The sequence below is a fragment of the Piliocolobus tephrosceles genome, chromosome X (assembly GCF_002776525.5).
Source record: "Piliocolobus tephrosceles isolate RC106 chromosome X, ASM277652v3, whole genome shotgun sequence".
Taxonomy (NCBI): domain Eukaryota; kingdom Metazoa; phylum Chordata; class Mammalia; order Primates; family Cercopithecidae; genus Piliocolobus; species Piliocolobus tephrosceles.
In genome coordinates, this window is record NC_045455.1 from 89,464,149 (window position 1) to 89,490,624 (window position 26,476).

The window sequence follows — 26,476 nt, forward strand, 5'->3', positions numbered from 1 at the left end:
TAAATAAATAAATAATAAATAAAATGGAAAGTATATCTTTCTGCTGGCTTGAAAGTCTCAATACTATTATTCTTTGAATTGATCCAAGTTATAATCTCAACAAGCATTGAAAAAAAAACTAATTAGCAGATGTAAAATTTTTATGATAATGCTAACGAACCTAAAATACCCCAAACAATTCTGACAAAGAATAAAGCTGGTGGCCTTACACCACCTGGCTTCAAGTTTTGCTACAAACGTAGACTAATCTATTGGTATAAGGCTGGACAGAGAGAACAATGGAACGAAATCAAGTCCAAATGTATATTTCTTTTTTTGCAAAGGTGCCAAAGGAATTCTATGGCAGAGGATGTTTTCCAAATTGATGCTACAACTATACATTCACATAGGAGGGGGAATTCAAACTCTGTATCATACCACAAACAAAAATTGAGTGTATCATAGACTAGAAATTTAAAAACTATAAAGCTTTTAGAAGAAAATATTGGGAAATATTTTCACAATCAGTGGGTAAAGATTTCTTCAGCCACATACAGAAAATAGCCATAAAAGGAAAAATCAGTAAGTAAGAACTTCATAAAAATTAAACATTTCTGCTCATCTTAGATCGAAGAATCATGATCAAGTACATTAGAAGTAGGCTTTCATACTTCTTTCTGTATTTAAGTGCATTTATAGTTATCATGATATATGCAAAGATAATATCTGTTTCTGAACTGAGTTTTGTGGTTTTTTTAATAAAAAACATTTTGTTAAAGACTAATAAACAAGAGAAAAGCATGTGAACAATAAGTACACAGCTCAATGAACTGTCACATATATAACCCGTGTAACTAGACCCAGAGCAAGATCAAAGAACATTACTAGCACCCTGAAGCTCTGTATTCCCTCCAAGGGTATCAACATCCTGGCTTCTAACACCACTGACCACAGTTCAGTGGCTTTTAACTCTTTAAAACTGACAAGTATACAGAACAGATGTTGAATAACTGACAGTTAACATACAGATACCTGGTCTCAAGATCAAAAAGTATAAAAAATGTATCAATTAAAAGAACTACATCTTCCAGCATGGTCTACCTTTGGTTAACAATATCCTGCCTCTCACCCCTATTCTTCCCTCATGAAGGTAATTGTTACATGCGTTCCCAAACATGGAACTTTCCTTGATTTTCTACTTTAGTTTAGATGTACACCCTTCTCCATTTCCATATACTTCTATCACAGTACTTGACAAGCTGTTCTTAGATTTATGAGTCTTTTTCCTCAACACAGTGTAAATTATTTTTACCTACTTGCGTTGAAGACTCATTGGTGCAGAATCTAGTAAACCTGCAAAATTGTTTAACATTTCCAGGTCATAACAGACTATTATGGGTAAATATAATAGAAGGGCTGAGAGCAACAAAAGCAAAGATTATAATATATATTCTAGAATATTCCGTGTAAAGCCAGAAAAGACACATTTGGACCCATAGTTTGTAACAGTAAAAACTGAAGTAAAATCTCACAAAGTAATGCTCAATTTAAATGTATGGATAATTATTAACGCATTAACCCAAAGACTACTTCCCTTTGGAATAAAAATGAGATTCTAATCACAATATGGAAAACTATGCTTCCAAAATAAAAGGGCATATTTACATACTCAAATGAACAGATACAAGCAATGAAAAGCAACTAATACAACCTCATTTTAATTTGACATAACTAATGACATAAGTTTCATTCTATTAAAATAAGAATATTAATTTTATATGGACTAACATGCCACTTTTACTGCTCTCAATGAAATAACTGGACCCTTTACTATCAGTGACAGCTATTGGGAAAGCTATTGTATTTATATAAACAACTGAAACAACTGAAATTTACTTTACCCCAAATAAAGAGTTTACATAGACAGAACTATATGTTCCCTTTACTTCTCCTTAATAAATATATTTTCCTATAGTTGATATAAAACATATTCACTAATTTTCAATTAATATGACAAATACAATACAGAGCCTTATATAGTTGGTACTCATAAGTCAGTTGATAATAATGATAAAAAGAACTTCACTTACTGCTATTTCTCTACATGCCGACATAGAGATCCCAGTTCCTTCTATTTGTTTTAAAGCATAGTCTTTATCATCCTTCCTGTAAAAACAAAGTTATTTTAATATATAGATAAATCTATATTTATGTGCATTTTTATAAAGTAAAATATAAATAAATATAAATCACGTTCAATACACATTTGACATCATTCAATATAATCATACAATGTTGTACAAGGAAAAACTTTTTAGACAACTTAGTCCAGTCCCATTATTTGATGAGGGAAGTTAGCTTCAAAGGAATAAAAAGACTTTTCCAAGGCTCCACAGTTACTTGTGGAAGACACAGCAAAGACACTAGCACAACATGTGTTTATTGAACACTTACTGCATACCCAGAACCGTGCTAGGTACTGAGGATACAACAGGTTCCTTCTTTTAGAGAGTTTTCTGTGTCTACTGGCTTAAAAAAGATAAGTAACCCATCATAATACAATATGGTAAGTGCTATGATATGGCAAGTGCAACAGAAAAGGTTACTCAAAGGGGACTTGGTGGAGGCCCCAAGCAAAGACTCCTCAGAGGCCAGGTGTGGTAGTTCACGCCGGTAATCCCAGGACTTTGGGAAGCCGAGGCAGGCGGATCACAAGGTCAGGAGATCGAGATCATCCTGGCTAACATGATGAAACCCTTTCTCTATTAAAAATACAAAACAATTAGCCAGGCGTGGTGGCGGGCACCTGTAGTCCCAGCTACTCGGGAGGCTGGGGCAGGAGAATGGCGTGAACCCGGGAGGTGGAGCTTGCAGTAAGCCAAGATCGCACCACTGCACTCCAGCGTGGGCGACAGAGCAAGACTCCGTCTCCCAAAAAACAAAAACAAAAACAAACAAAACAACCCTCCTCAGAGAAAATGCCATCTGAGGCCTAAATGGCTGTTCTCAAACCTTTTGGTCCCAGAATCCCTTTATTTTCTTGAAAATTACTGTGGACCCTGATGAGCTTTGGTTTATTATATCTATCAATATATACCCTATACAAATTTTTAAATGGGAACTTTTATAACTACATAAGTTTATATCCACCAGCCACCAGAGCAACGGAATAGCATCATCACATGTTAGATCATCTCTGAAAGAAATCCACTAGGCATTCATCAGAATGAGAATAAAAAGCAAATAATATCATAGTATTATTACAAAAATAGTGTTGATCTTACAGACCCTCTGAAAGGATAGAGACACCCATGGTTTCCAGGATCACACTTTGATCACTTGATAATGTGTGTGTGTGTGTGTGTGTGTGTGTGTGTGTGTGTGTGTGTGTGTGTCAGTTAAGAGAGGGGCAGTCACATGAGGCAAGAGAAAAAGCAATTGAGGGAGACTGGATACTGTATATAACTGGAGATGAGGCTGGGGATAAAATCAGGAACCACAACACAAAAGTCTTTTCATGCCACGAACAACAAGAAGGGCTCCTTTAAAGGTTTTTTGTTGCTGTTGTTGTTGTTGTTGTTATTAAGCAACAGAACATCAATTATATTTTATCTGGAAAATGTATCTTCAGCTGCCTTGTGAATGCTTAGTGGGAGTAAGTAAGGGCAGGAGGCAGACAGAACAGTTACAAGTAATTAGTATTAAAATTATTCAGTGAGAGATGATGATGGCTATTGCAGAATGGTGGTTACTACAGAGAACAGACAGATAAGAAGCAGGGTCCTTTATGATTGACTATTGTAGGTAAGGAAGAAGAAGTTAAAGACAATGATTTCTTCCACAGGCAACAAAGTAATGACAGCATTATTCACTGAAATAAAAAACCAGGTAGGAGGAAAAGCTTTGAGGGAACAGGTAGTATGTGATAGCTCCATTCTGTGAGTTTTGGGGACTAGTGAGACATCTAAGTGGGCACAGCTGCTGGCAAGTGGAATAAACACTAAAGCTCAAGAGCAAGCTGAAGATGCAGATTTACTGGAATCAACATGATGCAGTGATCGAAGCCGTAAGAGTAGGTTCAATGAGAGCAAAGAGAAGGACTGTCAAGAAAAAGATTTTCAAAAAAGGCAGAATAGCAAATAGTATAAAAATCTGCAGAGAGGTCTAGTAAGTTAAGAACTGAAAAGTATCTACTGAATTTAGCAACGATTAAGTCAACAATGGATAGTGGAGTAGGCAAAAATAGTTGCAGCAATGTGGTGGCAGCGTCTATGTTGCAGAAGGCTGAGGGGTGAACGAGACGTACGTAAACTAAGACAACATATGTAAGCAATTCTTTGAAAGCGAAAAACAAGGCAGGTGCTGTAGTAATACACAAGGTCAAAGAGTTATTATTTCTTAAGATGGAAGACACTTGAGTATGATAAGCACTGACAGAAAGAACCCAGAAAAAAAGAGCTGATAATACAGGAGAGGAGAAAAAAAATCCAGAGAACAAGCTTTCCGGGTCTTTGCTCTCTGGCTTGAAGGAGAAACATCTATTCCATTGTAATAGGAAGAAAGGACAGATAAAGGAACGAACACAAATGGAAAGAAGTTGGTTCAGAGGCAAAAAGCTGGGGGAGTTCCCATTTTGATAGGTTCATTTTTTTTCTGAAAGTGGCAATGAGGTCATATACTTTCAGTACATGAAGGGCAGAGGTGGGTGATAGGACTGGAGACTTCAGTAGCGAGATAGTTTAAGTGAACAAATTAAGCCTTTATAAAATCAATTAATTTAAGTCAATTTAATACTTGGTTATTTTAAATTATTACTAAAACGTAACATTGCTTTATCTTTGTTTTTACAACATATTTTACACCAAATCCTTACTTGGGAAAAGAAATCACAATTACAACATTATTTTTCTGGAAAAAAATTTGTTTCATAACCATCAGTTTTATAGCATATATAGTAAAGCATCATTGGTACTCATTATATGAAAAAGACATTAAGAGGATCTGTACTTAATGTTCACTGTCTGAACGGTTTCTGAAAGAAAGAAGAAGTTAAGGACATAAAAATAAAACAAAACTGGAATCAGAATAGTCTATTAGACACTTTCATGGGCAGGGTTATTGATTTAACCAGATGGTCAATCCAAGGGTATAACACATTATATTATATCTACTGTTTAAGAATTACATCCTAGAATCGAACCCCTACTAAGAAGGAGAGTGGTGGGAAAGAAAATAATTTAAACTAAAGATTTACCCATTCACCTCCTTAATATCCACCACTTTCTCTTGTTTAAAAATGCCCAAGGTGGTATATGACAATTTCTTCTCCGTGAACTAAAAAAATTCTCATATTCAATCAGTCTTCTCCCCTACTCCAAGTAATTATATGTTTTTTACTTTATAAAACTATATTATTAGAAATAAATGTGCAACGAAGAAAAATAATACCAAATAAATTATAAATGATATTTGATTATAAAAAAGGCAACCTCCTCTTGAAAAATCACCTAACATAATTACAACATAATATAATAGTGCCATGTGGTTTGCATGGCAAATTTATCTCTCCATCCACACATTTTTTTAGTAAAAGACACAAAGGAGATGAAAAGGATTTGTTCACTAGTGTCAATAATGATCCAAGGGAAGTAGATTAAATGAATGGTTATGATATAGACTGAGTATCCCTTATCTGCAACGCATGGGATAAGAAGTCTTTCAAAATTCTGATTTTCAGGAGATTGTGGAATATTTGCCCATACATAATGAGATATCTTGGGAATGAGATCCAAGTTAAACACAGGATCCATTTTATGTTTCATATACACCACATACACATTGCCTGAAGGTAATTTTATATACCATTTAAAATAATTTTGTGCATAAAACAAAGTTTGTGTACACTGAACCATCAGAAAGCAAAAGTTTCACTATCACTGCCACTCCTGTGAGCCATCTGTGGTTGCTTGGCATCACCATCATGCGTGACTCAGAATTTATATGCTACTAGTAACTCATTATTTTCTTACACTTAAGTACTTGATAGTAAAAAAAAAATACAGCATATCAGCCGGGCACGGTGGCTCACACCTGTAATCCCAGCACTTTGGGAGGCCAAGGCAGGCAGATCACCTGAGGTCAGGAGTTCAAGGCCAGCCTGGACAACATAATGAAACCCCGTCTGTACTAAAAATACGAAAACTAGCCAGGTATGGTAGCGGACGCCTGCAATCCCAGCTACTCAGGAAGCTGAGGCAGAGGAATTGCTTGAACTTGGGAGGTGGAGGTTGCAGTGAGCCAAGATTACGCCATTGCGCTCTAGCCTGAGAGACAAGAGCAACACTCTGTCTCAAAAAAAAAAGAAGGCATATAACTAATATTGTGAAAAAATGTGTTGAGGGTAATCCTAAGCAGCACAGTAGCATCACCAGAATACCTTTTCTCCCTTGAGGACACTGAATCAATGGCGTGTTACACACCTGCATTTGACTACACCCTGTCACATGAAATCAGATGTGGAATTTTCCACTTGTGGCATCAGGTCAGTGCTCAAAAAGTTTCAGACTGTGTAGCATTTTGGATTTCTGATTTTTGGATGAGAGGTGTGCAACCTGAATAGTGTTCTGAGCACGAGAGAAAGAGGAGACAACGCAGTGTATGTTCAAGGTTTGAAGCTGGATAAGAGAAGGCTTCAGAAAGTCTATTTAAACTAGATTCTGAAGACTTAAGAAATTTGATAAAAAATACTTAACAAACTAGGCATAGAAGGAATATAGCTCAAAATAATACAGGTCATATATGACAAACCCACAGCTAACATCATATGAATGAGGAAAAGTTGAAAACCTTTCCTCCAGGAACTGGAAGAAGACAAGGATGCTCACGTTCGCCACTCTTATTCAACACAGCACTGGAAGTCCTGGGTAGAGTGATCAGACAGAAGAAAGAAATAAAAGGCCTCAAAATTCAAAAGTAGTCAAACAGTCTCTCTTTGCTGATGATATGGTTATATATATACACATATAGATATGTATGTATTATATGGAGTCTTGCTCTGTCGCCCAGGCTGGAGTGCAGTGGCATGATCTCAGCTCATGGCAGCCTCTGCCTCCTGGGTTTAAGTGATTGTCCTGCCTCAGCCTCCTGAGTAGCTGGGATTACAGGCACACATCGTCATGCCTGGCTAATTTTTGTATTTTTAGTAGAGATAGGGTTTCACATGTCGGTCAGGCTGGTCTCGAACTCCTGACCTCAAGTGATCCACCCACCTCAGCCTCCCAAATGATCTTGTATTAAAAAAAAAACCGAAAGACTCCACCAAAAACTCTTAGATTTGGCAAATAAATTCAGTAAAGTTGCAGGTTACAAAATCAACGTATAAAAGTCAGTATTGTTTCTATATACCAAAAATGATCCAACCAAGAAAGAAATCAAGAAGTCAATCTCACTTAAAAGGCTAGAAAAAAATTAAAATACCTAGGAGTAAATTTAACTAGGAATATGGAAATCTCTATGAGAAGGACTACAAAACACTGTTAAAAGAAATTCAAGATGACATAAACAAAAGGAAAAACATCCCAGGCCCATGGATCAGAAGAATCAATATTGTTAAAATGACCATACTGCCCCAATCTACAAGATTTAACGCAATCCCTATCAAAATACCAATGTTACTCTTCACAGAGTCAGAAGAAATAATCCTAAAATTTGTATGGAACCAAAAAAGAGCCCCAATAGTCAAGAGCAATCCTGAACAAAAAGAACATAGCTGGAGGCATCACGTTACCTGACTTCAAAACACATTACAAGGCTATAACCAAAACAGCATGGTATTGGTACAAAAACAGGTAAGTAGCCCAATGGAGCAGAATGAAGAACTCAGCAATAAAGCTACATATTTATAGCCAACTTATCTTTGATAGAGCTGACAAAAACTTGTAACAAGGAAAAGGACATCCTCTTTAATAAATGATGCTGGGAAAACTAGATAGCCACATGCAGAAGATCTAGGCAAAGAATTTATGACTAAGACCTCAAAAGCACAGGCAACAAAACCAAAAACAGACAATGAGACTTTATTACACAAAAAAGCTTCTGGACAGCAAAAGAAATAGCATAGAAGAGACAACCTGTTGAATGGAAGAAAATATTTGAAAACTATTCATCTAAGGGGACTAATACCCAGAATATAAAAGGAACTCAAACAACCCAACAGGAGAAAACCAAATAATCCCATTAAAAAGTAGGCAAAGGACATGAATAGATATGTTTCAAAAGAAGACATACAAAGAGCCAACAGTTATATGAAAAAAATGCTCAATATCACTGATCATCAGAGAAATGCAAATCAAAACCACAAGGAGATAGTATCTTATGCCGGTGAGGATGACGTTCATTAAAAAGACAAAAGATAACAGATGTTGGTGTGGACACAGAGAAAGGGAACTCTTACACATGGTGGCTGGGAATGTAAACTAGCACAGCCACTATAGAAAACAGCATGGCAATTTCTCAAAAAGCTAAAAATTGAAATACCATTCAATCCAGCAATCCCACTACTGGGTATCCACTAAAACAAAAAGAAACCAATATATCAAAATGATACCTGCACTCACATGCTTATAGCAGCACTATTCACAATAGCAAAGATAGACATAAACCTAAGTGTCCATCAACAGATGATTGGATAAAGAATATGTGGTATATATACACTATAGAATACTATTCAACCACACACAAAAAAAGAAGGAAATCATGCCACTTGCAGCAACATGGATGAAACTGGAGGTCAACATGGCGGAAACAGCTTAAGTGAAATAAGCCAGATGCAAAAAGACAAATATTGCATGTTCTCACTTAACCTGTGGGAGTTAAAAAAAAAAAAAAAAAAAAAATTGAACACGTGAAAGAAGAGTGAAAAAATAGATAATAGAGACTGGGAAGGTAAGTAGGAGGCAAAAGGGTGAATGAAAAGTGGTTAAAGGGTATAAACATACAGTAAGATAAAAGGAATAAATTCAGCCGGGTATGGTAGCTCACGCCTATCTATAATCCCAGTATTTGGGGAGGAAAAGGCGGGCAGATCACTTGAGGTCAGGAGTTTGAGGCCAGCCTGGCCAACATGGTGAAACCCTGCCTCCACTAAAAATACAAAATTAGTCAGGCATGGTGGTGCGCAGCTGTAGTCCCAGCTACTATGGAGGCTGAAGCGGGAGGATCACTTGAACCCAGGAGACAGAGGTTGCAGTAAGCTGAGATTGTGCCACTGCACTCCACCCTAGGCGACAGAGACTCTGTCTCATACAAAAAATAAATAAATGGAATAAACTGAACATTTGACAGCAGAGTGGGATGACTACAATTAACAAAAATGTACTGTAGTTGGATAGACATCCTGAATTCCCTGATTTGATCACAACGTATTATATACATGTAACAAATGTTCTCATGTAACTCATAAATTTGGGCATGCACACACACAAAAAGACTTAAAAAGTTTGTCAGGAAGACAGGGAGGCCCTGCGGAAATAAATCAGTAGTTACATAAGACACCCCAGGATGTGGAAACAGTATATACAAAACTGTAGAAGCATGGAAAGGGTCTGCCATGCTCAGAGAACAGTAAAGACTAGCAGCAACTAGTTTAATATCACTAAACATGCCACAAAATAAATGGCTACCAGTAACAGCCCTGAGGACAGATGAGATTTTATAAATAGGTGGCCGGGCGCAGTGGCACAGGCTTGTAATCCCAGCACTTTGAGAGGCCGAGGCGGGCAGATCACCTGAGGTCGGGAGGTTGAGACCAGCCTGCCCAATGTGGTGAAACCCCGTCTCTACTAAAAATACAAAAAATTAGCCAGGCGTGGTGGTGGGTGCCTGTAACCCCAGCTACTTGGGAGGCTGAGGCAGGAGAATTGCTTGAACCCGGGAGGCAGAGGTTGCAGTGAGCTGAGATCCTGCCACTGTACTCCAGCCTGGACAACAAGAGCAAAACTCTGTCTCAAAACAAACAAACAAACAAACAAAAAACAAAAACAGAAATAGGCAATGTAAGATGGGGGGGATATTTTATGCCACCTGTCTCAAAAGAGGTGTGTAGAGTGTCCAAAACAAGTTAAGAAGAAAATATTATATTAACAAAATAAAGCTGAGGGAAAACGTGTTGTGTGAGAAAACCAAAAAGAGGACCATGATGAAAATTCACCTTTAAGAGATGGGAGGAGTAGGATGAAAGTATAAAATGGCTGCAAAGGATTGGTTAAAAAACTGAGCAGTGTTTTGGTAAAAGAGAGTATGGAGCACACAAATCAAACTACACTGCTTCCTAAAACTCTACTTAAACTATGGTAAAGAGAATTTTTGAAAGACATAAGGACAATAAGGATAAAAACCGAGATCAAAGATAGCATAAAAATGTGGAAACTAGAAAGCAAATGGACAAAAAGTAGCTGATTAAGAGGATTCAAGAAAACAAAATCAAAAGTTGACAGTGAAGAAAGCCAAGAACCAATTAGACTTACATAGCAAAATCATGCAATGGCAGAGAACTGAGACTATAAGATACTGCTAGAAGTAGAAATGGCTGAATGGAAGACAAAGTAGAGGAGATATCCTAAAACAGAATAGTAAGAGACAAAGTGAGAGAGGGGCAAAAGAAAAATAGGAAAATTGGAGGAGCAGTACAAGCAATTTAAGAAAACTTCCAAATTGAAAGAAATAATTTCCAAAACTGGAAGGGTCTACCAAATTCCCATCACAAATAAATGAAAATAGGCCTACCCCAAGATATAATATCTACATATTTCAGAAAAGGGGAGACAAACAGTACATTTTACAAGCTTCCAGTGGGAATGGGTAACAAATTACTTAGAAAGGGATCAGGAATCAGGAGACCTTTGGTCCTCTCAAAATGAGTTTTGCAAGCTAGAAGTTCTAGACTAGCTCTGCGTTGTATAAAATCATTATATACTGATTATACTGTCAACAGATGTGGTTTAAGGTTTAAGCTCTGTGTAGGAGCCTGTTCTGGAGAATTAAATTTTCAGTCGCAATGACAGAAAAATATTCTGGAATAGTCAACCAGATCACAGAGCTTGCATCAGACTGTAAAGCAGTACACTACTTCTTTCATGGAAAAAGACATGCTTTAAGGAAAACAAAACAGCTGAAATAATCATAATCACTGTGTTTAGTTATATAGCAAGAACTGTGAATTACCTAAAGGCTAATGTGTAGGTCTAAGATTTAATTATCTTAAATATGTGATAATGTGTAAGATCATAAACAACTACTATTGCATGCTGAGGTATAATGATTATTTAAGGGGGAAAAGTCAGTGAGAATGCTGGACTATGACATAAAATCTTAGTGACTGCAACATAATAAACCAGTTTGGTTCAAATGCTTTCGAGATGTTAAATGAACAGCCTAAGTTGCTTTGGTGTGGTATCTTTGGTATTTTTAATGACCATAGTATTTCCAACTAGGGAAAGAAAGCAAAAGTTAAAAAAAAAAAAAAAAAAAAAAAGATGGCTCTTAAATATACATTCTTGGGCCTTGGCCATATTTTAAATCATTTTTAATAAAATTCCATTATTGAAAACAATTTAAGGTCCTAACAATTATTGTTCTTGCTTTATTTTCTTCCTTTTTATTTTTGTTTGAGACAAAGTCTGGCTCTGTCACCCTGGCTGGAGTGCAGTGGCACAATCTTGGCTCACTGCAACCTCCACCTCCCGGATTCAAGTGATTTTCCTGCCTCAGCCTCCCGAGTAGCTGGGATTACAGGCACCCACCACCACGCCCAGCTAATTTTTGTATTTTTAGTAGAGACAGGGTTTAACCACGTTGCCCAGGCTGGTCTCGAACTCCTGACCTCAGGCAATCCACCTGCCTCAGCCTCCCAAAGTTCTGGGATTAGCCACCGCACCTGACTGTTCTTGCTTTATTTTCAAAAACTGCCTATAACTATTTCTTACCTTGGATATCATGACTCAGGTTACCAATTGTATCATTTAAAACTTTCCTAGATTTAGGTCCCAAATTCAGAGTAACAAAGCTAATAAAACGTATTTTACGCCTAAAACATCTTTAAATTTTCTGGAATGGCCATGAGGTAACACAAAGATTTATTCCTTCACCTTAAAAAAGGAAGGATAATAGAAATAATTAGATTTGGCCAACATTCCTACAATGTTATTTAATTCAAAATTATAAAAATTCTTATTGCTACATTAATTTATCTGGTAAATCACAAGAGAAATTTGGGCTCTATAAATCAATTATACGCAAATAAAATATTAATGAATATATCTTCAATGGTTATGTACTTTAAATTGAAAAAAGGCAAACTCATGCTCATATATAAAAACTGATACAATAACTACTTCAAATTAATTTTTGTTTCTAGATTTCAATATCCTTATTAATCATGGACAATCAAGGTACACTTGATAGAAACTAAAGGATTTGTCAAATTCCTCACTATTCATAATATGTCTAACTCCCTGCATAACTACTGACTGAATCTGTGTATTGTATGCCAATAGATGATCCAGTCTTTTCCATTCTATTAATTCTAGTTAAGATAATAACTTTCCAGGGCTGCTGAATCTTATCATTGATGGAAACAACTATCTTCCTTTGCTAGGTACTTAATCAGCTGTATATGGTAGTAGATTAGGTGTCTGGCTATTTTTGAAGCATCATTAGACAAGGACTGCACTTGAATACACTCCAATGACTTTGCCAGATTCTGTTAACAACTAATGCAGCAGTAAAACACCTTGGCTCTGAATTGTAGCACCGCAACAGATCCTCAAATTACTAAAGGTTTGTCCCAGTCAGAGATCTCAAACTAAAGATTCTTAAGAATCTTCCAGAAGAAGATGACCTTAGAGACAGATATAGCTTCTATCCAAGACTTCTGGATCAAGAGAAATGAAAGAGACAGCTTCAGCTCAGGACCCATGGAACAAAGATCTAGATGGCCAGAACCATAGATTATCATGCTTTAATTTGTATGCTCTTATTTTGCATCTAAGCTATTTTCTTTCCTCTGGTTTAAATTTCTGAATTGTTAACAGACACCTGTTAACTACAACAATGATACCTGTAAGACCTTACCCATAATATTGCTTTGTGCATCCCTAGTCACTGTGTGTATGAATCTATTGTCAGGATACAATTTGCTCGTGATTTTACTAAAATATGCTATCAAACCAATGGTTGAGATTGTAGCCACTTTCTTTTGGGTGCAACTCAGCTTACTGTAGTTTCTGGGCAATTACATTCAACTACTAAGCAACTCTTTAAATAGTAAACTAAAAATAGTAAACAGGACTGATACCCCTATGATGTCATACTTAGGAAAGTTTCTGTCAGCACCAAAACCACACTTAGGGACCGTGGCTCTTGGCTTAGAAGTGGAATACAAACTCTGTTAATAATCTCTCAGCATTTGTCAGTGTTAAATTACTCAAATGTGACCTCCAGAACTTTAAATGTGTACAGCCATTTTTCATTCAGATGACTCAACAGCTAACCTTAAAACAATAACAAAAGGTATACATAAAGAATTGACTCCAGTCCAACAACAGATGAAGTTGTCTTAATAATCTCCTATCTCCTAGCAATGGTAAAGATCTGTATTTCATTGAACAATGATCTGAATACCCTGAATCTGGCCAAAAGGAGGGACTCAGAAAGTGAAAGCAACCCCACTGATAATCATATTATGATTTCCTAACAGATTAGTAGCATGGCCAGTACCAAGAGAACCCAGCCCTGCTTCACTCCTCCCAAATGGAATGCTGAAGCACCTAATTACCAAAGTGACCTCAAGTGATGACAATATCCAATCCAGATCTGTTCTACTTCTCCTAGTCTTTCCTTAGAATTATTCAGCCCAAGCCAAATCCCTTTAAAGCACTTGCTCTTTTCTTCATCTGCCCTGAGCTCTCCCTTGCTAGAGCAGGCTAATAAGTTTTGACCACAGGTGCACTCCTGGTGGCATTTATCATTTATCATGCCCAATAATCTTACACAAGATTACAATGTATCAGAGCAAATTAAACAACACTTTCTTTTAAATGTGGTAAAACCTGAAAGAGCACATTCTAGCTAGTCAAGCTATGTTTTGTTTAAGGTCCCTTGACATATTAACACATACTGCTTTTTTTTTATCATTCTGACAAATGAAACATACAAGGTAGCTTTTTAGTTAACAACATAAGTTTACTCAAAAGATTATTAGAACTATTAATTCTATATTTGTGGGAATTTCCTGGCAAATTGGGGGAAGTTTCTGTGCTTGGCACTGTTATAGTCTCTGAGATATGGCACTGAACAAGATAGATTCAACAGGAATTACTTTCAAGTTTCCTGGCAGCTCCAGATGCCAAGCTCCAAGAAGTTGCAAGGCTTCTTGTAAACCTAGCAATGAATACCTCTCCTCTGCATTATCTCATGAAATTCAAGCCAGGTTTATAATTCAAATTCATCTTTACCTTGTTTGGAGAAACAGCAGAGCTTAAAAAAATATTTGCCTTGGAGGTTGAAAGAAACACTTGGTCTTTTCCTGTCTGTTTCAGTTATAAAATTACAGTACATTATCAGAACCAGAATATGGAGGTTTTCCATTAAATTGCTTACCAATCAGTCTTTCTTAAATTATCTTCCCAAAGTCATTTGCCTTAACAACAACTCCATTAAGAAAAAAAAAATTATACTTATTGGATCTTCATTTCAAGAATCATATTTTGACATTGATCATTTATAATCATTTTTTCTCCTTAACATTCATGCTAGAAGATATGGGCAAACCTAAAAACAGAAATTAATGTACATGAATACTTTTGCACCCAAATGGTTAGTATTTCCTGCTATTTCATAGATCTGCCTAATTTATTTCTACTTGGCCTGAAACATATTTTTCTTAAAAGTACTATTACATTCAGGCAAGTGAATGCACCTGAACATTTCTGAAGTGTTCATGTTATACTCCGAGTGTTACTATAAATAAGTACTCAAGAGTGATGTGCTAATAAGACACCCTAAAAATGTCTGTCTCCTTAATCGACTTTCTAACATTTCTGTCTTTTTAGCAATATAGCCACCAAATCAAAGTTACTTTCTATCCCATTAACAATACTCAGTAATTGTAAATATTTTATGAATGCTCGCTGTTGAAACAATAAGATGAGATCTAAAATCATTACAACTCTGCCTCTCACATGGAGTCTTTATTGTACCATTAGTAACACAACGTTTGAGTTTACAAACAAATGCCTGAGTTTATAAACAAAAATATCTGACCACAAACTTTTCTATTTGAAGAAATTCATATACCTTCTCACTCTTGCACTCTATATTACTTATTTGTAACTAATAACTAACACTAATACTTAACATTACTTAATGGTTCTCATTTAAACTGGTAAGGATATGGAGGAATGGTTACCATTTCATGGGCCTTGCTGCTAAGAGTACAAACTGGTACAAACATGTTAGGGACCAGTCTGGCATAGTGATTAAGTACAGCATGTGTATTTCCTATGACAGCCAATGCCTCTGCTGATTATACACCACAGGAAAGGTTTCATATAGCTGCAAAAAGTACCATCTTTGCAGAGGCAAACACTGGGAATAGAGAAGTAACCTGTGGTATATGCACTTAAAGACACACTTAAAGAGCATACATGGTCAAAAGTCACGGACTGAACGTGCATATATATGAGCAGAAAAATTTTATTTAAAGGAATGACATTTACACTACAGAATTCTTTATATAAAAATTTAAAACCACACTCAAAACTACATTTTCATGGATAGAAGCATGGAAATAAAGATATCTGGGTTGGAAAGTGGGCTGGAAGAACATACACTGAACAAATAAGAATGAGGGCCTAATATAATGGGAGAAGAGGACAGTGCTCTGGACTGAACTGTGTCTCCCCAAATTTCGTATGATGAAGCACTAACCCACAATGTGATGGTATTTGGATATGGGCCTTGGGGAGGTAATTAGGTTTAGATGAGTTCATGAAGGTGGGGTCTTCAAGATGAGATTAGTGCCATTATAAGAAGAGAAACCAGAGAGCTTGCTTGTTCTGCCTCTCTTGCTCTCTCTCCAACATGTGAGGACACAGTGAGAAGACAGCCAGGAAGAAAGGAAGCCAGGAAGATAGCCCTTACCAGGCTATCTTGATCTTGGATTTTACAGCTTCCAGAACTGGGAGAAGTTAAATGAGTGTTGTTTAAGCCACCCTATTTTCAACTCAATTCTATGTACCTATTGCCCAAAAACAAACAAGAATCAACCACCCAGTTAAATGGAACTTCCGCAATTTAAATACAAAATTAGGGATTCCTAAAATTCTGTAAAAAAAAAAATTAGAGTGACAGGACAGCCAAATTTGGCAAATGCCAAAGATACATAAAATTGACAAAATTTCAGTTGAATTACATAGATATTTGACAGTGTTAAACACAACAAAATCAACAAGACCTGATCAAACTTTCAGAAGAATCATGCAACAAGCAGTACACACTGGAAGGGACCAAGATTGGAGGGAAGAACACTACTAAAGAAGTGACTGTCAATAACTTGAGTCAAATAAGTACCCAAACTATAAATTTTGCTATTTTCAGTATACAAACTAGCACAAGTGTAAACAGGAAGTGATAAACTCACCTTGGCTGCCTAATAGTAGTCGCAGATACAGGTAGAGTGTTTCTCATGAATTAAAAACTGGCAAGAAGAAACCCCTTTTTCCCTGTCTCCTCCCACTCACCACCCCACCCCCAATTACACATAAGACAGAAGTGGATTAAGGTCTCACTGTTATTAGGTAACTATGTAACATCCCACCAAAAGTGAAATAACCACACAGAGTGAGAAAAGGTCAGTAAATGTCACAGTGGATGGGGGTGAATGAATGGGAGCATCAGCGGCCAGAGAATCTCACAAGGCAGGGTCATTTAGGGTCATCCAACTTAAGTCTTGCAGCAATGCTAACATTAACCTTTTTTATTTGAGAATTTCATACCATTCTTTAAAAAAAATGACGCTAATAAATTTGTAAGCCCTAAGTTCTCCTAATTCTTAAACCAAATTCAGAGTTATTTGAGGGCAGGAAACCATGTCATTTCCCAATAGTCGCAAAAACACCGTTGCCTCTAACTTTCCAGAACACCAAAAGGTCCATTTCTCTGCAAGCAAATACCCAATCAATGGGACTTCCTGGCAGGAAGACCAGGAATAGGATTTCTATAAGATGATGATAACATTTATCCCGAATTTTCCATATGTCAAGATACGAGGCATTTAAGATACATGAAGTCAGCACCACATGCACTCTGCAATTATTTATATAAATTATCTATTTTACATATCTCTAAGTATGTATAATAGGGTAGTCATATATGCTCTTTCTATATATATGTATGCATACATAATATATAAAAATAAATAGCATAAATATGAACACATATATAATATATATATTTACATATCTGTATATAGACAGATATAAAGCTACATAAAGATACATGTACATATAGAAGAGAAAGATAAAAGAAGAGGAAGATGAGATAATTTCTTATTATACTTAGCTCACTGACTGCCCACAGTACTGTTTTTAACTTATAAGGCCATTAGAACAATTTTACAGGTGTTTCATAAAGAAAAAATATCATAGTTATATAGTTTACATACCTTATTACATACACTGTCACTTTTTTCCATTTTTTAACTGTGATAAAATATGATTAACATAAAATTTACCTTCTTAACCATTTTTAAGTGTACAGTTCAAAGGTATTAAATACCCTTATAATGTGTACAACCATCACCACCATCCATCTCCCGAACACTTTTCATCTTGTGTAAGTAAACCACAACCACTACACACTAATTCCCCCTTCCCCATGCCCCCAGCTCCTAGCAGCTATCATTTCACTTTCTGTCTCCATGATCTTAACTATTCTAAGTACTTCATGTAAGTGGAAATATACAGTATTTTTCTTTTTGTGACTGGCTTATTTCACTTAAGCAAAATGTCCTGATTCATCCAGGTTGTATCATATGTCAGAATTTCCTTCCTTTTTAAGGCTTACTAATGCTCCTTACACATTTTCTCATCTATTCATCCTTCAATGGGCACTTAGGTTGCTTCCATGTTTTAGCTATTGTGAATAATACTGCTATTATCATGCAGTATTTATATATTTGCATGATATATGCAAAGAGGGATTTATATCCCTCTTTGAAAGCATCCTTTGAATTCTTTTGGGTATACACCCAGAAATGGAATTGCTGAATAATAGAGTAACTGTATTTTTAAGACACTGCTATGCTGTTTTCCACAGTGGTTATGTTATTTAACATCGCCATCAACAGTGCACAAGAGTTCCAATTTCCCCACATTCTTGCCAACACCTATCACTTTGTTTTTGTTTTTTAGAGTAGCCATTCTAATGAGTGTGAGGTATACCTCACTGTAGTTTCGATTTGTATTTTCCTAATAGTTAGTGGTGTTGAGTATCTTTGTATGTACTTCTTAGCCATTTGTATATCTTCTTTGGAGGAATGTTTATTCAAGTCCTTTGCCAATTTTTGAATCAGGTTGATTTTTAGTTGTTGAGTTTTGGGCGCTCTCTATATATTCTGGTTATTAATCCCTTATCAGATATGTAATTTGGAAATATTTTCTCCCATTCTGTTAGTTGCCTTTTTACTGTGCTGATAGTGTCTTTTGATCCAAGAAAACTTAAAATTTTCATGAAGTTCAATTTGTCTATGTTTTTCTTTTATTGTCTGTGCCATATCCAAGAAATCAAAACTTTTGCCCTATGTTATTGGGTTTTATTGGGTTTTTTTTTTTTAAGAGTTTCATTGGGTTTTTTTTTTTTTAAGTTTTAAGAGATGGGGTCTTGCTTTGTTGCCCAGGCTGGAAGGCAATGGCACAATCACAGTTCACTGCTGCGATGAATTCCTGTGCTCAAGCCATCCTCCCAACCCAGCCTCCTGAGTAGCTGGGACTAATGGTAGTACCACAGCCTTTGTTTGTTTGTTTGTTTTTGTAGAGACAAGGTCTCGCCATCTTGCCCAGGTTGGTCTCACACACCTGGGCTCAAGCAATCCTCCCTCCTCAGCCTCCCAAAGTGCTGGGATTACAAGCATGAGCCACCACATCTGACTACAGTTTTATTGTCTTAGGTTTCACATCTACATCTTTAATCCATTTTAAGGTAAATTTTGAATACGGTGTTAGGTAGGGTCCAACTTCATTCTTTTGAATGTGGATATACAGTTTTATCAGTACCATTTGTTGAAAGGGCTGTCCTTTCCCCATTAAATGGCTTTAGCATCCTTACAAAAAATCATTTGACCATATATGCAAAAGTTCATTTCTAGGCTCTCTATTCTACTTCCATTGATCTACATTTCTGACTTTATGCCAGTACCATATTGTTTTGATTACTGTAGCTTTGTAATAAATTTTGAAATTGGGAAGTGTGAGTCCTACAGTTTTGCTCTCCTTTTTCGAGACTGTTGTGACTATGTAGAGTCCCTAGACATTCTATATGAATTTCAGGATGGGTTTTTTCTTTTTATGTAAAAAGAAAAAAAAAAGCCATTTGGATTTTGATAGTTGTTGCACTGAATCTGTAGATCAATTTGGGTCCTGTTGACATTTTAACCATATTAAATCTTCTAATTCATGAACATAGGATATGCTTCCATCAATTTATGTCTTCAGTTTCCTTCAGCAATGTGTTACAGTTTTCACTGAACAAGACTTTTTTACCTCTTGGTTAATTCCTAAGTATTTTATTCCTTTTGATGCTATTATAAACGTAATTTCTTCACAATCTTTTCACATTATCTGTTAGTGTACAGAAATGCAACTGATTTTTGTATACTCACTTTTATTCTGCTACTTTGCTCAATTCATTTATTACTTGTTTGTGTGTGTGTAATCTTTAAGGTTTTCTATACATAAGATTATATAATCTGTCTTTTAAATATTTTACTTGCTTAATTGCTCTGACTTGACCTTCCAGTACTACAATGCACAGAAGTGGTAAAAGCTGGCATCCTTGCCTTGTTCCTGGTACTAGAGGAAAAGTGCTCAGTCTTTCACCGTTGAGTATACTGTTCAGTGTGAATTTTTCATGTACAGCTCATATCATGTTGAGGTAGCTTCCTTTCATTTATAATTTGCTGAGTGTTTTTATGATGAAAGGGTGATAAATTTTGACAGGTTTTTTTCTGTATCAATTGAGATGAACATGTCTTTTTCTCTTCATTCTGTTAATGTGGTATATTACAACAATTTATTTTCATATGCTGAACCATGCATTTCAGGAATAAAAGGTAATAATAAACATGGCAAATAAATAAAATAACTTGGTCATGGAATATAATCCCATTAATATGCTATTGAATTTGGGTTGCTAGTATTTTCTGAATAATGTTTGCACAATGATCACAAGAGATATTGGTGTGTAGTTTTCTTTACAGTGTTTGTCTGGCTTTGATACCGGGGTAACGCTGGCCTCACACAGAATGAGTTAGGAAGTGTTTCCTCCACTTCAATGGTTTTGAAAAGTTTTAGAGGGAGTGGTATCAGTTCTTAAATTGTTTGGTAGAATTAACCAGTAAAGCCATCAGGTCCTGGACTTTTTTTATTTTTATTTTTTAATCAACAGCTTTTTGATTACTGATTCAATCTCCTTAGTTGTATGTCTAGTCAGATTTTCTATTTCTTCATGATTTAATCTTTGTAGATTTTATGTTTGTAGGAATTGATCCAGTTCATCTAGGTTATCTGATTTATTGGCATACAATTATGTTCATAGTACTCTTATAAATAAAAGTACTACTTTTTGTTTCTGTAGAATCAGTAGTAACATCCCTACTTTCTTTTCTAATTTTATCAACTTAAGTCTGCTCCTTTTTTTTTTTCTTAGTCCACCTAACTAAAGGTTTGCCAATTTGGTTGATTTTTTCAAAGAATCAAACTCTTGGATTTATTATTTTTGCTATATGTTTTATTCTCTATTTTGTGTATCTCTGCCCCTGCTCTTTTATTTCCTTCCTTTTGCCAGCTTTGGGTTTAGTTCTTCTTTTTCTAGTTCCTTAGGTTGTTGGTTTAAGATCTTTCTTGTTTTTTAAGGTAGGCATTTATAGCTATTAAATTTCCCCTTACTACTGCTTTTGCTGTTTCCCATAAGTTTTGGTATGTTATGCTTTCATTTTCTTTTGTCTCTAGGTATTTTCTAATTTATCTTGTAATTTCTTCCTTGAGCCAATAGAAGTTTAAAGAGTGTGTTGTTTAATTTCCACTATTTTGTGAATTGTCCAGTTTTACTTCTGTCTCTCACCCCATTGTGTCTGGAGAATACGCGTTGTATATCTGTCTTTAAAAATCTACTGAGACTTAATCTGTGGCCTAACAGATTGCCTGTCCTGGAAAATGTCCCATGTGTACTTGAGAAGAATGTATATACTTTTGTTGGGGAGAATATTCTGTAAATGTATCTGTTAGATCGAGTTAGTTTATTAAGGCCTCTGTTTCTTTACTTATCTTCTATTCATCATTGAGAGGGGGTATAATTCTCCAACTTCATTATCACAGAACTGTCTATCTCTCCCGATCAGTTTTTTCCTTTCATGTATTTTGATGGTCTGTCATTTGGTACATAAATGCTTATAACTGTTTTATCTTCCTGCTGTCGTGAATTCTGTACTAATATAAAATCTCCTTCTTTATCTCTTAATTTGGGAAGATTTCAGGCATTATTTCTTCAAATATGCTCTCTCTCCGCTTCTTCTCCTTCTGGAACTCCCACAATGCATATGCTGGTCCTCTTAATGGAGTCACACAGGTCGTGTAAACCCTGTTCACTTTTCTTCAACCCTTTCTCTTCCTCAGACTTGATACCATTATCCATTGTCCTTTAGGTTTTTAGGTTTTCTATCTCTTAATTGACATTTCCATTTTGTTTCTAGATCTTTTTTGTTGTTTTTGGTTTGTTTTTACTTTCTCCACATCTTCCTTTAATTTTTTAAGCATGTTTAAGATAGCTGTTGTTGAAAAGTCTTTATCTAGTTGACCTGCCATCAGGTCTTTTTCAAGGAATATGTGTTAATTTATTTTTGAATGGGCCACGTTTTCCTGTTTCTTTGTATGTCTTGTGATTTTTGTTGAAAACTGCACATTTGAATCTAATAATGTAGTAACTCTAGAAATCAGATTCTTCTTCTCCCCTGGGGTTTGCTACTTTTTGTTATTGCGTGTCTGTGTGTAGGTTTTTGTTACAGACTGTACCAAGGATGAGCCTGAGATGAAAACTGAGTCTTCTCAGGTCTTTTCTGAGCCTTTACCTTTCCCTGGGCATGATCAATCACCTTCTAATACTTCCCATATATGCAGTTGTTTTTTAATATCCTACACTTGAATGCCCTTTTCTGAAAAAGGATAAAGAGGTGGTAGCTTTTTAAATCTGCCAGAAGTGACTCTAGATGGGGGGAAAGGGGTTTGCGACAATGGGAGAAAGAACAATGACGACTACCCATCTCCTTGCCTGTATCTCTCTTTTTACTGTTGTTGTTGAGACAGGGTCTTACTCTGTCACTCAGGCTGGAGTGCAGTGGTACAATCACAGCTCACTGCAGCCTTGACCTCCTGGGCTCAGATGATCCTCCCACCACAGTCTCCGAAGTAGCTGGGACTAAAGGTATGTGCAACCATGTCCAGCTAAATTTCTACATTTTTTTATAGAGACAGGCTTTTGCCATGTTGCCCAGGCTGGTCTAGAACTCCTGGACTCAACTGGCCCTCCAGCCCTGGCCTCCCAAAGTGCTGGGATTGCAGGCATGAGCCAACGTGCCTGGCTACCTATACCTCTTTGATCAGAAGTAGCAATCAGTGATCAGAACACAGATTCCCAAAATCTAGAGGGCAGGGTCTTTTCTGGCCCACCCTAGCTCCCTCAAGCTGTGTGCAAGCTGCTCCCAGAACACATACACAGCTTCCTGGCAGGAAGTTGGGGGTGGAGGATGGGCGGCTACTAATGTGCTAAGAGTGAAATTGACTGAAACTAACTGCAACTTACTTCCAAATCTTCCCCTGGAACTTACAAGCCTTCAACAGACTCCAGCGTTCCAAAATATCTGTTACACAGGACAGATTCTGCCAGTGCAACTGGTTATACAGAGACAGACAAGTTCCTGGTGCTTCCTACTCTGCCATCTTCCCAGAATCCTGATTGTCCTTAAAATGGCAATTTTTTTTTAGTAATAATGACCTCACGACAATGTATTATTATTCCCATTTTATATGAGAAAGCAAAGACTTAAAGAATCCAAAGTAACATGGCTAGAAAGCAAGCCTCCACTTCAAACCCAGGCAGTCAGATTCCAGAAAACATCCTCAACCACAATGCTACATTGGTTCCACAGAGAGGAAAGAAATGTGACTATCAACTCTTTTAAAAATTGCTACCATTTAAAATTGTCTTAGGTAGCTTCATTATAGCCATAAATGGATAATGTAATAAAGGAACATCCCCTCCCCTATCTACATGAGCTATTTAATAGACTATGTTTGCTTATCATTAATACGTGTGTATATACACACACCACACACTCACACACACACAGATTCATCCTCCTCCCTGCTCTTGTCAGTACTTGTCTAAGTGATCTGGCAATGAACAGAGACATAAGCTGTCAGAAGCCTTCATTTAAAGCTGTTGTTATATATTCTACGACCACTACAAAGGATGACAGACCTTACAAAAGATAAAGTTTCAAGCTTTATTTGTATCGTTCACATTATCTATGATCTTTAAAGCTAAAAAATAAGAGGTGAAAAATTTAAATTGCATATAAAAACTATGATTTAACAAATTATACACTTTGAGTGCTTTTAAGCCAAAAGAAAAAACACAACAGACTACAGAAAAATCAGTGACTATCAGAATTAGACTAATCCCAGAATGTAAAGGTAGTGGTGTGTCCGAAATTGGTGGGTTCTTGGTCTCGCTGACTTAAAGAATGAAGCCACAGACCCTCACGGTGAGTGTTAACAGTTCTTAAAGATGGTGTGTCCAGAGTTTGTTTGTTCTTCCCAGTGGGTTTGTGGTCTTGCTGGCTACAGAAGTGAAGCGAAGCTGTAGACCTTCCGGGTGAGTGTTACAGCTCTTAAAAGCAGCATGGACCCAAAGAGTGTGCAGCAGTAACATTTGTTGCAAAGAGGGAAAGAACATAGCTTCCACAGCGTGGAAGGATACCGGAGTGGGTTGCCATTGCTGCCTGGGGCAGCCTGCTTTTATTCCCTTATCTGACCTCACCCACATCCTGCTGATTGGTCCATTTTACAGAGAGCTGACTGGTCTGTTTTACAGAGAGCTGATTGGTCCATTTTGATAGAGCACCTATTGGTGTGTTTGCAATCCTTGAGCTAGACACAGAGTGCTAGACAGAGAAGTTCTCCAAGTCCCCACTAGGTTAGCTAGATACAGAGTACCAACTGGTGTATTTACAAACCTTGAACTAGACACAGTACTGATTGGTATATTTACAAACCCTAAGCTAGACACAGAGTGCTGATTGGTGCGTTTACAATCCTTGAGCTAGACACAGAGTGCTAGACAGAAAAGTTCTCCAAGTCCCCACTAGGTTAGCTAGATACAGAGGACCAATTGGTGTACTTACAAACCTTGAGGTAGACACAGAGTGCTGATTGGTGTATTTATAAACCCTGAGCTAGACACAATGCTGATTGGTGCATTTATGATCCCTTAGCTAAATATAAAAGTTCCCCAAGTCCCCACAAGACTCAGGAGCCCAGCTGGCCTCACCCAATGGATCCCGCAGGGGGCTACAGGAGGAGCTGTCCGCCAGTCCTGCACCGTGCACAGCACTCCTCAGCCCTTGAGTGGTCGATGGGACCGTGCACCATGGAGCAGGGGGTGGCGCCCGCCGGGGAGGATCGGGCCACGCAGGAACCCACCGCCGCTGGGGGTGGGGTGGGTGCTCGGACATGGCGGGTGGCAGGTCCCGAGCCCTGCCCCGCGGGAGGCAGCTGAGGCCCGGCGAGAAGTCGAGCGCAGTGCCGGCCCACCAGCACCCTCTGCAGCTGCTGGCCCGGGTGCTAAGCCCTAAGCCCTGAGCCCGAACCCGAGCCCCAGCCCGCGCCCGCCGGAACGCACACGGGCCCGCTGGCCCGCGAGTGCCGTGCGCAGCCCCGGTTCCCGCCCGCGTTTCTCCCTCCACACCTCCCCGCAAGCAGAGGGAGGCAGCTCCGGCCTCGGCCAGCCCAGAGAGGGGGCTCCCACAGTGCCGTGGTAGGCTGAAGGGCTCCTCAAGCGCTGCCAGAGTGGACGCCAAGGCCGAGGAGGCGCAGAGAGCGAGGGCTGCTAGCACGTTGCCACTTCTCAGTGGGAAAAATTAATTTCCAACTAAGTCATAAAAATAGGCATAAATAAATTTAGATTCTCTACTGAAAAAAAGCAGACATTAATATCTCCTATATGTTTGATGAGCTTTGCTGGCAATATTAAGTTGATTTTTATACTTTTAAAGACCTAAATACTTCTAAATGACAATTATTGTATAAAAGACCATACAGAAATAATCTGTATCATGTATTACTAATACCATATTTGTGATTAAGCACCTATAAAATTTGTCCTGTATGAACATCTGGAGAAAAGATCAATTGCCAGAAGACAGTTACCCGAATATAATGAATATATTTTTATGACTACAGAGCAGGTAAAGCATGGACTACTACAATGCCAAATTTTCCCATATTACGTCTCTGGACTTGCAAGTCTAGCATGGTGATTCCATGGATATCTTTTGCCTTCATTTCTATTATTACAATCTCAAGATGAAAACATACATATACAACTAATTCTAAGAATGAAAATACCTGCATGAATGTCAACTCTGCAATTACGTATCTGTTGGAATTTAAGTGATTTAAATATGAAACAGACCTATAAAGAACTACAAACATCAAAACTATTTCCAAAATGTATTTACTTGTATTTTAATGTTTGATTTATTTCTTTAAATAGAACTAAAAGCAAATAATTTAGATTGATGATGTTAACAAAAACTTAGAAATGTTCTTAGTAACTGTATTTCTCAGAAGAGACCTATTCTGAGAGTTATATGTAGGGCAATTTAGACAAAATTATTTCCTAAGGCTTATCACCAAAATAAAATCTGGGAAAAGAAAAATAAATAAAGTTAAAAACATCTTGTGAATAAGAGGTTAAAATGATGGCCATCCATGGCATGATAGAAAATTAACACCTGCAGCAGCTCTCAGAGATCTTTTCCTCAGCCTTAAAACTCTGGATTAGCAAAGCGGTTGGAGTCAAAGTAACAGAAGAGTCAAGAGGGATCTGCTTCCATGCTTAGAAATTCTAAACCTTTGTCCCAACCCCTCTCAATCCAGTCACCGCGTTG

At 37.2% G+C, this 26,476-nt stretch overlaps 1 protein-coding gene across 6 annotated transcripts in view; it reads right to left on the reverse strand.

Moving 5' to 3' along the window:
• Positions 1-26,476, reverse strand: part of CDK8 (cyclin dependent kinase 8) — a 147,242-nt gene that overhangs the window by 64,468 nt on the left and 56,298 nt on the right. For all 6 annotated transcript variants that reach the window (XM_023190300.2, XM_023190295.3, XM_023190294.3 and 3 more), the window contains exon 2: positions 2,070-2,145. Coding sequence is in view for 5 of the 6 variants with exons in the window: in XM_023190295.3 (XP_023046063.1) it covers positions 2,070-2,145 (76 nt within the window). In the remaining variant the exon portion in view is untranslated. The remainder of the gene's footprint in view (positions 1-2,069; positions 2,146-26,476) is intronic.